Here is a 14,993-nt window from a genome sequence, read left to right on the forward strand (position 1 = left end):
TAATTACAGAGGAGCCCTGGGGAGCTTAAGCTTTATAACTCATCAAGGGCATAATAGTGGTGGAATATCAGCAACTCTATAATCTGGATCCACAACTGAATACTACTTGTCATTCATCCTTTATAGCTCCTCAGTGTTTAGTAACTAAATCATTGGTAATTATGTGTTTGAGGACATTGCAAATAAAACAAGTCCTCATTTTATGAATCATTTGAGCTCTCTAAGGCAAACCTGAGCATACTGTGTATGATGTAATACTATCACCTGAAGCAGGGGAGAGAGAGTTAGAAGCCACTGGAAGCACACCGCCTGCAGGGCTCTTCAGGACCGCAGCACATTCAATGGACATGCTGAGCCGGTAAAAGCCCAACTCACTGCCTCCACCGTGGTGTGCAAACAATCGCTGAGAAACCCTCAGGCTGGATGAGGAGTCTGCTGAGCCACTGACTCTGGTGACCTTGAATGAGATTTGGACAAGATTCTCAGGATCCGAGCTGTCAATTAACCACCACCCCGAGCAACCAAGGCCTACACTGAAATACTGAGCCAATTCTGCATCACACTACATGCTTGATAAATATTAACACACTGCAAGCTCCAAAATAAAGGCAGCAGTCTTGTGGACTAACCTGTAGGTTGTGGTCATCAGGTTTTATGGAGGTGAACTGAGGCTGCCTCCAACTCATCCAAAGTGCTGGATCTCGAGACATATTTAGAGCAAAGGGTTCATAACCCTCCTGCAGGCCACACACTGTGAAGTATTGCAGGGAGTCTAGTTGGCGGCCGAGGTTCAGCCTTCCCACCTGGTTCACCCCAACGCTCACCACAGGCAACAGACCTGGGAAACACAGGGAGCGGTAAGAAGAAAAACAGCCTAATAAATATTCAGGATTTGGATTTAGGTTATAACTTTATTTATAGTTTTTTCTTAGTTTTAAACAGATATGTACACGTACAAACACAAACATGTACATCCCCAACATCCCCCAAACCACCCGACAGGTTATAAAACAGACAGGAAAATGACAATAAAGGTAAAAAAACAAATAAATGATATTATGTTATAATAGTAATAATAATAAAAAATAGCAGAAAATTAAAATTAAAAAAATGTAAATAACAATAAATACATAGAACAAAATGTATAAAAATAAATAAATATATAAAAGTAGGAGTGTCTTTACATGGAGAGCTTTCAATTCTTATTCCCACACATAGAATTAAAGAGCAAAAAGCTTCAGGAGACTCAACATTATGGTAACTGTGAAAAGGGAACAGTGAGAGTAAAATCTATAAATGGGGCACAGATAGTGATGAATTTCTGACGGGACTTGGTTCTGTTGTACCTGAGTTTTTCAAGAGGAACTAATGACAACATTTCTTTGATCCAGCAGATAAATGATGGGGGATTGTCTGATTTCCAGTTTCGAAGAATGAGTCTCCAGGCTTGAAGTGTGGCGAATGCCAGAAAATTAGCTTGGGGGGCAGGTTAGACTTTCTGAAGAGATTATTTTGAGTGCCCCGTTAAATAAAAAATAACTGTATGTACTATTATTTTCAGTTTAAGTCGGTATCTGTACACCGCACTGTATAATGCCAAAACTCTCACAAACCGTCTTTGACATCAAAGTCCTTGGCTGCCAGTTCTGATCCTCTGTCATTAAACAGCACCTCTCCATTGAGCGTGACCATCATAGTGCGTTCAGCCATGTCCACTAGGCAACCCACCACATCACCTCTCTGCCAGGGGCGTCCCAGAGGCTCAACACCGTGATGGTACCACTGAGCCTGAAACACACAGGAAGACGAGGACTCAGGAATGAGAGTGTAAAATTCTCACAGAGGAACAGAAAACAGGTGAACTGAAAACAGCAAAAAAAAAGGGTATGCTAATAAACTCAAATCATCAGTAGTATTTATAACATGCTGGTGCCTTTAGTGATGCTTTTTTGTGTCGCAAATTTATATAATGGAGGAAATCAGATTTAATCTAAATAAGGACCAACTATCTTAACTGTAACTTTGCTGTGATTGTGAATAGCTGTTTTTTCCACAGATAAATATGAATGTACATTTCTATTCGAGATCTATTTCTGCCTAATATAAAAAGAGACACAGTTCTGTCTCTGTGTACTCCCCAAAACGTCCTCTGGCATCACAATGATTAGAGACAGAACACAACAGTTTTTTACAAATCTGGACTCTTCATTAGATCCAGTCATACGCTAACTTTTGTCCCTTCAGGCGTAAGAACAGTGTCCACAAAAAGCTTTGTTTTTTCCCCAGCAAAGTTTTCTGGTTAAAGAATCCTCATGCGGGACACACCAAAGTCATACTGATATTTTGGCTTATTAACAACTGCTTTTTTTTACTAATGGCACAATAACAACATGGAAATTTTAAAGTCTCACCTCAAATCCATCAAAGACATATGCCTGCTCGTCCAAGCCGAGCTCTTTATCTGGGGAACAGCTCGGTCGGGCCCAGCCCACTCTCATTTTCCCCGCTGTCACTATTTCAAATTCGAAGTACCACTTCCCCTGGTTTACCGCATATGAATTATCTGGTCTGAACACTCTGCCTTTCTCCGCAGAGAAAAGACTTGGATTTGATAGCATGGCTGAAAACGCAAGAAACAGAGAAAACTGGTTATCTGCTTTCATAAAAAAGGATTTGCATTCAAGTCCCACAAGGTGTATCTTTGCAAAACAAAGTTTATAAATCAGAGTGTTATGTAAATGTTGCCACTTGTACTCTGCATTAGTATGGCTAATTACAAACAGTCTTATGTTACATAAACCTACATTCAATATCCTATGTTTGTTTCTGTTAATGAAACTTGAATGAACAGAGCTATAGCTGATGAGATTAATGACATGGCTTTAAGACGTACTCTGCTCCTGGTTGAGGGTCTCCAGACTGTAACCGTAGGCCAGCAGCGTACAGACAGCCTCTCTGAGACTCTCCATGCCCACTCTTCTACTCCTTTCATCGAGGAGGCTGTATGGCACAAGATAAGGACTCCGCTTTGCTTTCACATCCTTAAAAAAATGCACATTGAAAAGGAAGTAATGGACAACTATCTAAATTGAAAAGTAAAATCAATGTTCTGGTTGCCTGACTGTGTTGTTGCTATCTGCTTTTCTACGTTGTGAATGAGAAAACACAAGAGAAAGGCTTTTTCTTTTAATTCATTCTGATATCTGGGAGAGGACACACTGTTTTGACAGAACACAAATGCAAGTACACTCTAGAATATTTTCCAAATGCATGAATACAGCACAAAATATGCACCTGCTGGGCTCCATAGGTCCATCCTTGCTTGATACGCTCTTTGGCCCATACATTGTGATCATTCTCTGCCAGCAATTTCACCAATTCCTCATGGGGAGGGCTCAGAAAAACCTGGCTCAGGTCTAGTGGAGCAGGTTTATAGCCACTGGGCTGCTCATACCTGAAAGGGGGAATAAAAACAAAGGGGGGCGTTAAAACTCAAAACAGCAGCCACAACATGAGTGGTATTTTCAGACAAACATAAACCCCATCCATGGTTTCCAAAGAATTCAAAATGATATCAACCATGTACATACTTGGCAGCAACTCTCATGTATTTGACTCTCTCCTCAGCATTGAGATCAGTCAAACACATGTGGAAACCAAAGGCAAGCAGGGTCCTCCAATGGAAAAGAACAAACATTCAGTGAACATGAAAACAGCCTCAGAGAACAAAGATGACGAAACAGTTCAAAGAGTAAAATTTGAATTTAAACGTCTCTTTATGTACATCTGTGTATGGTGTTCAATAAAGGAGTCAAAGCAATCAGGTAGAAAGCATACGTTGTTATTGTACAATGCAAAGTGAAGCTCACTTTAAGGTGTCTTGAGCCACCTGAAGGTTCTGGTTCCTCTCTGGCTCTGGCAGTCTGGAGAACTCCACCAGACAGGGATCATGCCTCTTAGCTTCATCTCTCACCTGATTGATAAAAACCTGAATGAACTTTTATTTTATTTAATCTCAGTTTAAGTACTGATTTGCTTTTCTGATTTGTCTTACAGATCCATGTGTCCATCCAAGATCAATCTTGTCCATTGCCCAGAGTTCGTGGATATTCTCCGCCAATTTCTCTCGGATGTCCTCAAGTTGTGGAGGCAAAACCACCTTTATGGATAATTGTATTAATGTAAAGGTAAATACAATGCATCAATGTGGTTTATTCCAGCAGAAATGATGTGTTTCATGTTCATTATGGATACATTTAAAGTCTATGACAGATCAAACATCCTTAGTCGGTGAGCAATTACCTGCGCTGATTCTTACCTTGCTGATGTCGACTGTAGTGGGAGTAAAGGTCACTGGAGTAGCAGGCACTAAAGAGCCAATGAGCTCATGTTTCCCTTCTCCCTGTTCCAAGATGAATGTTTGACATGGCTCGACTCTAAGCTTGACTCTGGGGAGCAGAGCCTCGGAGCACGGAGCGAAGCCTGGTGGGGGCAGGAAGCGGAACTCTCCGTGCCTTCCCCCGAATAGAAAACGAACCCTGATAGCCAGAAAAGAGGACAGGAAGGCATTTAATTAATGCATTGCCAAAAGATTAAAGTGATAAAAATGCACAAGGATGATGATCTTGCTAAAAAAAAAAGAAGTATTTTCAGAACTGACGTGACTCCTGCAGAAAAGCTGACTACAGGATGAAGAAGTCCATCAGCACTGATTTTTTCAAACATGCCCTGCACAGGTAGACCATTGACTCGGAAGGAGATGCAAGGAGCGCTGATGTCAAGACAGCAGCTGACCACATCATCGTCTTTGAGCAGGTGAGGGAACGGGGAGTTCACTCTGCGGCCCACGCAGCCTGAGAAACGAGAGACCTAGACTGTAAAGTCATCCATGTCCTCATTTATTTAACTGTTTTAGTTCTGTCTAAACTAACTGATGAGTCTTTTTTTAATACAGTCACGCATTTAGAACAATGAATAAGTAACTAAGCGATATCAAATGAACACCCAATAATTATAACACAATAAAATGCACATTTGAAATACTTCCCTAATATCTGTATCATCATTCAGTTAGAACATTCTGTGAAAGTTGAGGCTAATATTATCCCAGCACACATTTTTGGGCATTAGTGTCTTTCCCCCTGCCTGCCTATGATCCCACTTAATGAAAAGCACTCAATGAATATTTAATTTAAATTTGTACATTTGAACAACTCTGACCTGGTTTTACCCCAAAATATGCAGAGCAGCATACTCTGGTATTTTTTAAACACAAGCTTGTTAAAGAATTCAAAGTCAATGAATCCAAATTCTAACTTTATGCTGATTATTCATAATTTAGTGAGTCGCAAAAAATCCTTTCCTGAGACAGGAGCTAAAAAATGAAAACGACATCCTTTATTCTAAGCATGATTGTTTCATGAGGATAGATGCACGGTTTGTTTTCCTTGTGATAAATTATACTAAAGCCTTCAGTTGTCACACTGCAAAAACTCAAAATCTTACCAAGTGAAATTGTCTCATTTTTAGTCAAAATGTATTATCCCACTAGATTTAAGATAAATTAACTTAACAAGTAACATTTGAGCAAGATAGAGGGACTTGTTTTAAGACAATGCATCTTAAATATCTTGTTAAGTCAAACAATCTTGAAGTTATCTTGTTTTGAGTTGTAACTTAGAAGAAACAAGGTTTATTTTACATTTCATACATTTTTCAAGCTGAGATCTTATTTGTAGAAGACGGATAATCTTGATTTAAGACAAACACTTTACTTGATTTAAGTAAATGCATTTTATTGGGGAATCTATCAGAAAACAGCTCCGTGAAAGAAAGAAAATTTGTTTCTTTTAAGTGTGGGTTACAGTTTTCAGGCACTGTTTCATGCACACAATGAAACACCTACTTTTGAGCATAGCTGGCTTATCCTAAAAAAAACCATGACTGAATATTAGTATATCCAGCTAACTATGAGAAGACATTATATCTCAAAGTGCTGAAATTAAACTTTGTAATCTTATTTCAAGCACAAGATGGTCTTAAACCTAGAGAAGTGCTGCTATAATACAAGGTAAATAGTTCCTTGAAATATTTTTTTTTATCTTGTTTTTGGAGGAGCATTTTTTCCAGTGCAGGCACTTCTCCTTTGGAATCATCAACCAGTCAGTGTCCGGGAGGCAGACACTCTCTCTACTTTTAAGGTTAGGCTTAAAACCTTCCTTTTTGATAAAGCTTACAATTAGGGCTGGCTCAGGTTTGGACCAGCTCTTAGTTAAACTGCTATAGGCTTAGACTACCGGGTAGACTGACACACTGGGATCCTACCTCCCTGGACGTGCCAGACTCCAGCTGCTATGGACGTGCCAGACACACTCACTCTCATCACTATCATCTCTCTGTCTCTCTCTTAATCTCCTCTGTCCCTCTTTCCAACCTCAACTCAGGCGAGGTAGATGGCTGTCTAACATGAGTCTGGTTCTGCTCGAGGTTTCTGCCTGTTAAAAGGAAGTTTGTCCTTGCAGCTGTAACTTGCTAAATGCTGCAAAGTGCTCTGCTCATGGTGGATTAAGCTAAGATAAGAGAGTCTTATCCTGTCTTGGTGTTGGGTCTTTGTTAATGATAAAACATAGAGTACAGTCTAGACCTGCTATGTTTGTAAAAGCGTATTGAGATAACATTTGTTGTGTTTTGGCAGTAAAGAAATAAAGACTGCTTGATTTATAGTTTCACCAATTAGTTAATGTATGGAGGCATATATTCCTCAAGTTGTCGGCCCAGGTTTGATTCCAACCTGCGGCCCCTTTCACTCCCTACTCTCTCTACCAGGTTCCTGCTCTATCCATGCCTTATCCTTTCAAAATAAAGGTATAAAAGCCCCCCAAAATATATATTTAATATATATAATTAGTTGAGCAATTTCTTCAGTCTTACTTGAGGCTTTCCAATGCTTGTATCTATTGTTTGATCTCATCCTCACCTGACCAGAGATGAAGTCCATCAAAGCCATAGGAAGACAAGTCATCTCCCACCCCGTTGCCTCCCCAGCCTTCCCCTCCTGTGGGCCTGGGCTGGTATCCCTCAGTGCACGCCCAGCCAACACGCAGGTGTGTGGGCTCAGATGTGAGGAAAGAGTCTACATGATCCACAACCAGCTCATAGTACCACCTCCTGGGTTGGGCTGAATCTTCCCTCATAGCCAAGAAGATGTTTGGTCTCATGCTGGGGTGGAGAAGTGAGCAGAGAGTTACATCAACAAACATTCCATTAGACAGAACAGTGTTTAAAAAGACATGTAAGAGGTCTCTGAAATAAATTTTAATGTATGAATACACAGAAAATAAATCAGGAGAAGAGCAAAAGCACTTATTCACATTCCTGGCTGAAGTGAAGAGGTGCAGTGTATGAAAATTCTGGAGGAATATGCGGATGACTGAAAAATGTAGGCGCTTTGCTTGAAAAGTAAGGTGGAGAGGGCAAAATCACAAGTTGCCACGCACTCGACTAATTTGATACTCTTATGAGAAATTCTGTGTTATTACTGAATTAATAAAGAAATACAAAGCCTGGCTCTTGTAGCAGACTGTTATCTTATCCCTGAATAGCAATGCTGGAATCACTGTTATGAAAACAATGGGAGGAAAAGGTATGAGAACACAATCACTAATATTATGCTGAGATTGAGCCCGACCAGAACAGTGTCCTGAAAATAAACAAAGCTCATTTCAATAAAGACACAAAGAAAGAAGGACGGAAATGAGGGAATGAGAAAACAGCACAGCAAGAAAACTTGGTTCAGATGGGGAAAGAGATTTCATATAAAGGATAAGGGCAATGGATAATAGGAATGAAGAGGGAATAAGTATCTGTAAGAAACGACAAAACGCTGTGTGCACGTAGGATTACATGGAAGGGAGACAGAAAATTGATGACCTGAATGGAATAAGAATGAAAGCAGATATTCTAATGTAGCATTTATTGAACATGAAGTTAAAGTAATAGAATGAGAAATTACTGGAGAAGAAAGGGAGAGCAGGAAAATGGACTGGGCAGGTGCTCTGAATATGAAACAAAATAAGCCATAAGACCTGGAGACCAGAACGGGCACACTGGAAGTGAAAAGCGTGATGAAAGGAGGCAGCTGCTGTGGAAAAAAAAAATAGGCAGGTAGAGAGAGGGAAAAAAACAGCTCAAAGGAAAAGAGAAATGGAGGCTGCCTACAAGATCAGACTGACACAGTGGGCAAGAATATTGAGAGACTGAAGGAGAACATGAAATATGATGAAACTGCCCAAAAATGTGTCAAAAGACTGAGACTGTTGAGCAATACCTTTTCGGTCAGAAGACAACTTTTTAGAAGTTTCTTTGGTAGAGACTGACTCTAAAGCTGTGGCAGAGAATGTAGTTGTTTTTATAAATCATTTATTTAAAGCAGACTTTTCTCCCAAAGGAGTTCAGTCAGGATCTGCGTGACCAGACATTACCAACCTATCTAAATGTTCTGAAATTTTTTCTGTTTTTCCTAAGAATCAATCTAGAAATGACAACAACACTGATCGAGGCTGGCAGTGCAAGACGTACACGATGTCAGAAATCACATTACCGTCTGATCTGTTATGACAAAAAGAACTGGTGCAGCAAATGGAGGACACACGAGGGGATGATTTGTGCTGTATTGCGAAAGAATCTGAAGGGCATCTTGTATCAAGAATGTGGATGGTGTTACAGACGGTAAACTAATAAATGGGACACCAGGGCCTGGAGCGGCAATCTCTCTACAGTCAACTACTAACACCCAGTTACAGAGATGGATCATGAAGAGTCAGAAGAAGTCCTCATCAGTAAAAATGCATGTCACACATCATAGACTTTTGCATGTGATCTATTTTAATACTTCTAATTTTGATATTTATGTTTGATTTGTGCGTAAAGTCATGACGCAATTAGAAAGACATCTAGCTTTTGCCTCATTAATAGCGCGAAGACTCATTCTTCTACAGTGGAAATCTGATAAACCTCCCTCATTCAACAGCTGGATTGGAGAAATGCTCTCCATGCTGCAACTAGAAAAACTGAGATTTAATCGAGCCAATTGCCCTGAAAAATATGATGCCATTTGGTCACCTTTCATCGAATATGTAAAAAATCTGAGTCCATCATGAAACTCTCTTTTGGTTTTTGGTAATGTAATTATTCATGTTTCATTGCAATGTCTATGAATGTAAAGGAGAATTTGTTGTTTTATTTATTCATTATTATTTTTTGTTTACAATGTTTATTATGTAAGTATTTGCTTGTTAATTTACAGATTTCTTTTGAATTAACTATTATTGTTACTGTATTTACACTTATTATTACTGTTGTTTTATTTCTATGTTGTTTATATATTTTTTGTTTTCATTCTTGTCACTCTAGTCTTTAGGTTTAGGGTGGGTGGGTAATATGGATGGTTGTGTGGGTATAGGGCAAATGTTCTTGTCTGTAAAATGAAAAACTATAAATAAAGCATTTAAAAAAAAAAGAAAGACATCTAATTGCAGAGAACACCCGCTTTGAAAAGAAGATTAAAAATGATCCACTACCGACATAACACAGAGGTCCTGTTGAGTGGAATCATTCTGAAGCTGTACCTGGTGACCTGATTAACCAGACGTGTTTGGAGCAGCAAGTCCCGGTCTGGCAGCAGGTTGTCACAGATGAGGTTTTGATTGGACCGCACTGCCACACCATGGCACACACACACAGAGCTCAGCACCTCCAGCACCTGAAACATCAACCTGTCAGTGCTTCATCCAGAAACAGCTTCATAAACACGTCAAAGGATTAGAGCGGATCGGATAAAAACTAACAGAGCCACAGAACCTGTTTCAGATGTTTTCAGATTTGTGAAGCAATGACAGTTAATTTCCTCAGCGGATTTCAAATGCATGAACAACAGCCAGTGTTTCTCATGAAATTTGCACATAGATGCTAAAGCATTTCAGCAAATAAACACAGGAATAACACAACAGCTTTCGTTTTGCATCCATTCTGCTTGATTATGCATGTTCAGGTTTTATTCCACAAAGAACCTTTAAACAGTACCTTGTGGTTACATCCATGCTTGTCCAAGAAAGAAATGATTGAATGAATGTGTCCTTCTTTAAGGACATTGAGTGCTTCAGGACTTTCTACTAGGACACACTGCAGAACCTCCAAGACTCCTGTAAGAGAAAACATACAACTACTGATTCACTAAGATGAGGTGAGATCTGATACTGTAATGTCAGAAATAATGTACAACAAATTAAAGTGTGTAACAGAAAAATTAAATATATAATACCAGTGGAAAAAAACTCAAACAGCTGTACCAAAAATAGAATATAACAAAAGTAAAGAGATACCACAAAACCTACTAACCAGAGGAGGCCTCCAGTCGGTCTAGCTTACTAATAAGCCAGTCTAGAGAAGCCGAAAAATGTGCACAGTTCACTCGGTTTCCCTTGATCAGTGCAGCTGAAGAAGGGAGAGAGACAGAAAAATAACAGAAGAGTGGTCAGGATTCAAAAAGCGTAGGTGCTGAGGCAAACACAGCTAATGTATCTGATGCAAATTGGAAGAAATCAAATAATATTTTTGGCTAGTACGAATTATTTCTTAGATAAGAGTTAAGTCAAAAAGCAGCTGAGCAGATAAGTCAAAGAGAAAACCTGTATCTGTTTGGTCTTTTGTTTCAGTTGATAATCAATACTGTTGTGTCATTATTGAAAATGGAAAAGTGACACTGACCATAAACACTTCATCCTCACCTAACAGCTCATAGAAACAGTGGAGGATTGTCTCCCACTCTTCTCCTGCGTCAATCTGTGAAGCCTCAGCGAAATGAGAAGCACTGCTATACTGATGCAAACGGTCAATACAATCCAGGACCAAATCTATCACACCCTGAGAAGAGAAGAGGAAATACACTTATGGAAAGTGACAAACAAATCACATGTTAATTAATTCATGCATTTAGATTCACCTCCTCTTGAAACATGCTCTGCCGACTCCTAAGTGCTGCCAAGTTGTTCTGTTTAGCCTCATGATCCAGTCCCTCTGATGGAGGCTGGAGATAGTTGATCAGATCCTGCAGACTATGTGTGACTTTGAAAGGCATCAGGTTTTCTTTTTGACTTGAACCATCCAGTTTCCTGGGAAAAGAAATACATTTTAAAAAGATGGGTTGAGAATAACGCACAGTATACAGTTCATAAAAGGTGATAGAGTAGCTTCTGACAAGGACTCAAACCTCCAGACTTTGAAAATGTTTCGCCTTCATTAAGATGAGCAGAATATGACTGGCCTTATCAACTCTCTATGATACTTGTCCTTCACTATTGTTCAAAGGCGAAAGCTGATTTGACAGGCTGTGCAATCCGTATATGGCCCCATCAAGCACCACATGCATACTGTTGTAAACAACTGAGTGTTGTTTTATTCTTAATAGAAAAATATAAGTTTGACATATCTCAGCCAAAGGTTATTCCAGTTTTCTCTCATGGTGAGGGAGAGGCAGGAGGAGAAAACTTTTCATACAACCAAAACTATTGGAGGTATGGTAGCATCAACACAGTGTTTTGAAATATTCTGGTACTATGTACAAGAACGACTGTATCTCAAGGTTTGGCATCCAGTACCTGATAAAGCAAGTGAAGAAGAAAATGGCGCTACGAATGAGTCTGGCTGTATGAGATTCCTCCTTCTGAGAACGAGACAGCGTCAGTCCATCGTCCATGTGACCCTCGCTGTGCAGAATGGCCTGGAGGAGAAACATCACTTGCAACCATTGATTTTATTACTTTGTTCAAGCATCATTCAACATCTTTACATAATAGTTAGGCCCAAAATCCCTCACCAAAACCACCCAAAACTTCTACCTCAAATTTAATAACACCACAATGACTCCATCACTCCATATTCATAACCTCGGTATAAATTTTGACACCAACTTCACCTTTGAAAAACATATCACCCAAATCACCAAAATGCCTTCTTTCACCTGAAAAACATTCCCCGACTCCGCCCACTACTCTCCTTCCCTGCAGCTGAAACCCTTATCCATGCTTTCATCACCTCCAGAATTGACTACTGTAACAGCATATTATATCGTTCATCATTTAAAGTCCTCAATAAAACTCCAGTACATCCAAAACTCAGCTGCCCGTCTACTCACTCACTCCCGTTCCTGTGATCACATCACCCCTGTCCTCCAAAACCTCCACTGGCTTCCTGTCCCCCAATACGTTCACTTCAAATTCCTCCACCTGACCTACAAAGCCCTCCATCACCTGGCCCCCTCCTATCTCACTGACCTGCTCCACCCTCACAACCCCTCCAGTGGTCTCCGCTCCTCCAATGAAAACCTCCTCTCCCCACCCTGTAGAACCAAGCACCGAACCTGGGGTGACAGGGTTTGCTCCATTGCTGCCCCCACCCTCTGGAACACCCTCCCCAAACACATATGAAACACCCCTGACCCACAAACATTCAAATCCCAGCTCAAAACACACCTCTTCAGAACTGCTTTTAACTGTTAATGTTTTTATAGTCACTGTGTTTCTATTTTGTTTCTTTTATTCTGTCTTTTAATGTGTGTTATTTGTGAAGTGTCTTTGAGTTTTTTGAAAAGCGCTATATAAATAAAATGTATTATTGTTATTATCCATCCATTATCTTGACTGCTTATCCCGTTGGGGGTCACGGGGGGCTGGAGCCTATCCCAGCTGGCTTCGGGCGGAAGGCAGGGTACACCCTGGACAGGTCGCCAACCTATCACAGGGCTAACACAGAGAGACAGACAACCATTCATGCACACACTCACACCTACGGGGCAATTTAGAGTGATCAATCAACCTGAGCAAGTTTTTGGATTGTGGGAGGAAGCCGGAGAACCTGGAGAGAACCCACGCATGCACGGGGAGAACGTGCAAACTCCACACAGAAGGGCACCCGCCCAGCCGGGGATTCGAACCAGGAACCTTCTAGCTGTGAGGCAACAGCGCTACCCACTGCGCCGCTGTCGTTGTCGTTGTTGTTGTTGTTGTGATTATTATTATTAGTTAATAAATGATATGAGCCTCAAGCTCTTTACCTTTCTCTGGGCCACTCCCATGCGTGTGGATTTGGCATCAATAGCTTGGTAGGTGAGCCAGAGCCCAGACTGCAAATGCTGTAGATAACACACAGAGTCTCCATACTTAATCTCTGGGGTTCCCATGCCTTCCATATGAGTCCTTTTGCTTGTGTCAGGCTTCTCCTGTAGACAAAAATCTTTTGTTAAACAAACAAATGTGCTCCTCTGATCACAAAGTGATATGATTAATATAATGAAGACCACACATTAAATTATTCAGCCTGTGGAAACTCTCAGGTTATAAATTGATTACTGAAGGTTTAAAGAGTTCAAACTATTTCTGATGCGACTCTGACCTTAGAGGATCTAAAGCAGAAGGAGGTGGTGTTGATGTCAGCCTTCCCCCGATTGACCAGATGCAGGCCTTTCTCCTCAGTCAGCCCCAGGTACCTCCCAGTGGTCATATGGCAGAGTCGGAAAGGCTGCCCCCAGCATGTGTGCCTACCACTCCAACTGAGAAAAATCAAAACACTGTTTTGTTTTGTTTTCCTTTGAAGGAAGCTGAGCAGTTAGCATTTTGGTGTTTTTTGTTTTTGTTTAGTTTTTGAAATAGCAAGGGAGCAAGCAGGGGACACAAGTCTAAATCCGTTCTGGGCCAGTGATATTGAATTTGATTCAAGCAACTCTGTACAGCCTTTGTGGGGAAAACAGCAGACACAGAAATCTGAGTCCCAGCGCATGCAGTGACCAGCAGGCAGCACTGTGTGCAACATGATAAAGTCTCCCTCTATGGTCTCAACAAATGGTGCATTTGTGCTTCCTTTTTTTGTGTAAAAAAGCTGCAAATTACACACAAAAAGCAACTCTGAAATATGACGCTTTCCCCCCACAAGTTTAAAACTGTTTGATTTTATTATGAGAAATTCGCTTTAAAATGAGGATGATAATAATACGCCGTTTAAACTGCAGAAGGAATTTTTGGCTGGTTAACAATATTAGTTAAAAAGTCTGACAAATGTCCTGAATAAAGGTCTTAAAGTAGAGTAGAAGGGATAACTAACTTTGCCCTTCATGTTTTCCTTGGTGGTTGCAACACACAGGCTGTCCATGAAAAGTTCACCCAGGTGTTTTCATAGGCACCCAAGTTTATTTGGCAACCAATTTAAGCATTTGCATACATTTTATATGAGTAACCCTACCATCCAGTATCTATTATGTAGTGTATAAATCCTGCTTACTCTCTACCCTTGTATGTCTATCATCATAAGCAGTGTTCACGCATGCTTGTCAGAGATCAGACACATAACAAAAAGGGAAACATCCCTCCACTAAATGCATGTATCTTACTTTTTTTTAATAGATATATTTTCAGGCATTTTTGCCTTGATCTGGTGAGCTGTACAGCTGAGACATACAGCTAAGGTTAAAGCCTATCTACCTCTGTAAGATTTAGAGAGAGTGGTACATGTCTCTATTACTTCTAGGCTTGACTATTGTAATTCCTTGTATGTGGGCTTAGACGTGTCGTGTCATCTATTCAGCGCCCGCAGCTTGCTCAAAATGCTGCTGCTCGCCTCCTCTCCACTGGCTCCGAGTCCGCCACAGGATTGATTTTCAAATTGCACTTTTAATGTACAAGGCTCTAAATGGATTGGCACCATCCTACTTGGCTGATCTTCTTCATGTGCATAATCCAGCTCGAGCACTGAGGTCAACAAACCAGCTGCTCCTGGATGTGCCTAAAGGTCGCCCAGAGCGACCAGGCCTTTGCAGCAGCGGCCCCCAAGCTCTTGAATGGCTAGCCACTCCAGTTACGATCGGCCCCCACTGTTGAATGTTTTAAATCTTTGTTGAAGACCCATCTCTTCAACAAAGAAGCTTTCTCCTTGTTAGGAGGAGATTA

At 40.6% G+C, this 14,993-nt stretch overlaps 1 protein-coding gene across 1 annotated transcript in view; it reads right to left on the reverse strand.

Annotated features, from left to right (window-relative positions):
- ryr2b (ryanodine receptor 2b (cardiac)) overlaps positions 1-14,993 on the reverse strand; it is a 92,369-nt gene that overhangs the window by 63,472 nt on the left and 13,904 nt on the right. Inside the window, exons 10-29 of the mRNA XM_034681071.1 lie at positions 13,447-13,603; positions 13,109-13,273; positions 11,655-11,776; positions 11,000-11,168; positions 10,785-10,920; positions 10,396-10,491; positions 10,081-10,199; positions 9,627-9,760; positions 6,977-7,218; positions 4,661-4,853; positions 4,319-4,538; positions 4,055-4,159; positions 3,870-3,973; positions 3,591-3,674; positions 3,295-3,454; positions 2,894-3,041; positions 2,412-2,620; positions 1,614-1,788; positions 630-838; positions 265-457 (exon numbers count right to left, since the gene is read on the reverse strand). Coding sequence (XP_034536962.1) covers positions 265-457; positions 630-838; positions 1,614-1,788; positions 2,412-2,620; positions 2,894-3,041; positions 3,295-3,454; positions 3,591-3,674; positions 3,870-3,973; positions 4,055-4,159; positions 4,319-4,538; positions 4,661-4,853; positions 6,977-7,218; positions 9,627-9,760; positions 10,081-10,199; positions 10,396-10,491; positions 10,785-10,920; positions 11,000-11,168; positions 11,655-11,776; positions 13,109-13,273; positions 13,447-13,603 — 3,140 coding nt within the window. The remainder of the gene's footprint in view (positions 1-264; positions 458-629; positions 839-1,613; positions 1,789-2,411; positions 2,621-2,893; positions 3,042-3,294; positions 3,455-3,590; positions 3,675-3,869; positions 3,974-4,054; positions 4,160-4,318; positions 4,539-4,660; positions 4,854-6,976; positions 7,219-9,626; positions 9,761-10,080; positions 10,200-10,395; positions 10,492-10,784; positions 10,921-10,999; positions 11,169-11,654; positions 11,777-13,108; positions 13,274-13,446; positions 13,604-14,993) is intronic.

Source organism: Notolabrus celidotus, chromosome 4, assembly GCF_009762535.1.
Source record: "Notolabrus celidotus isolate fNotCel1 chromosome 4, fNotCel1.pri, whole genome shotgun sequence".
NCBI lineage: Eukaryota > Metazoa > Chordata > Actinopteri > Labriformes > Labridae > Notolabrus > Notolabrus celidotus.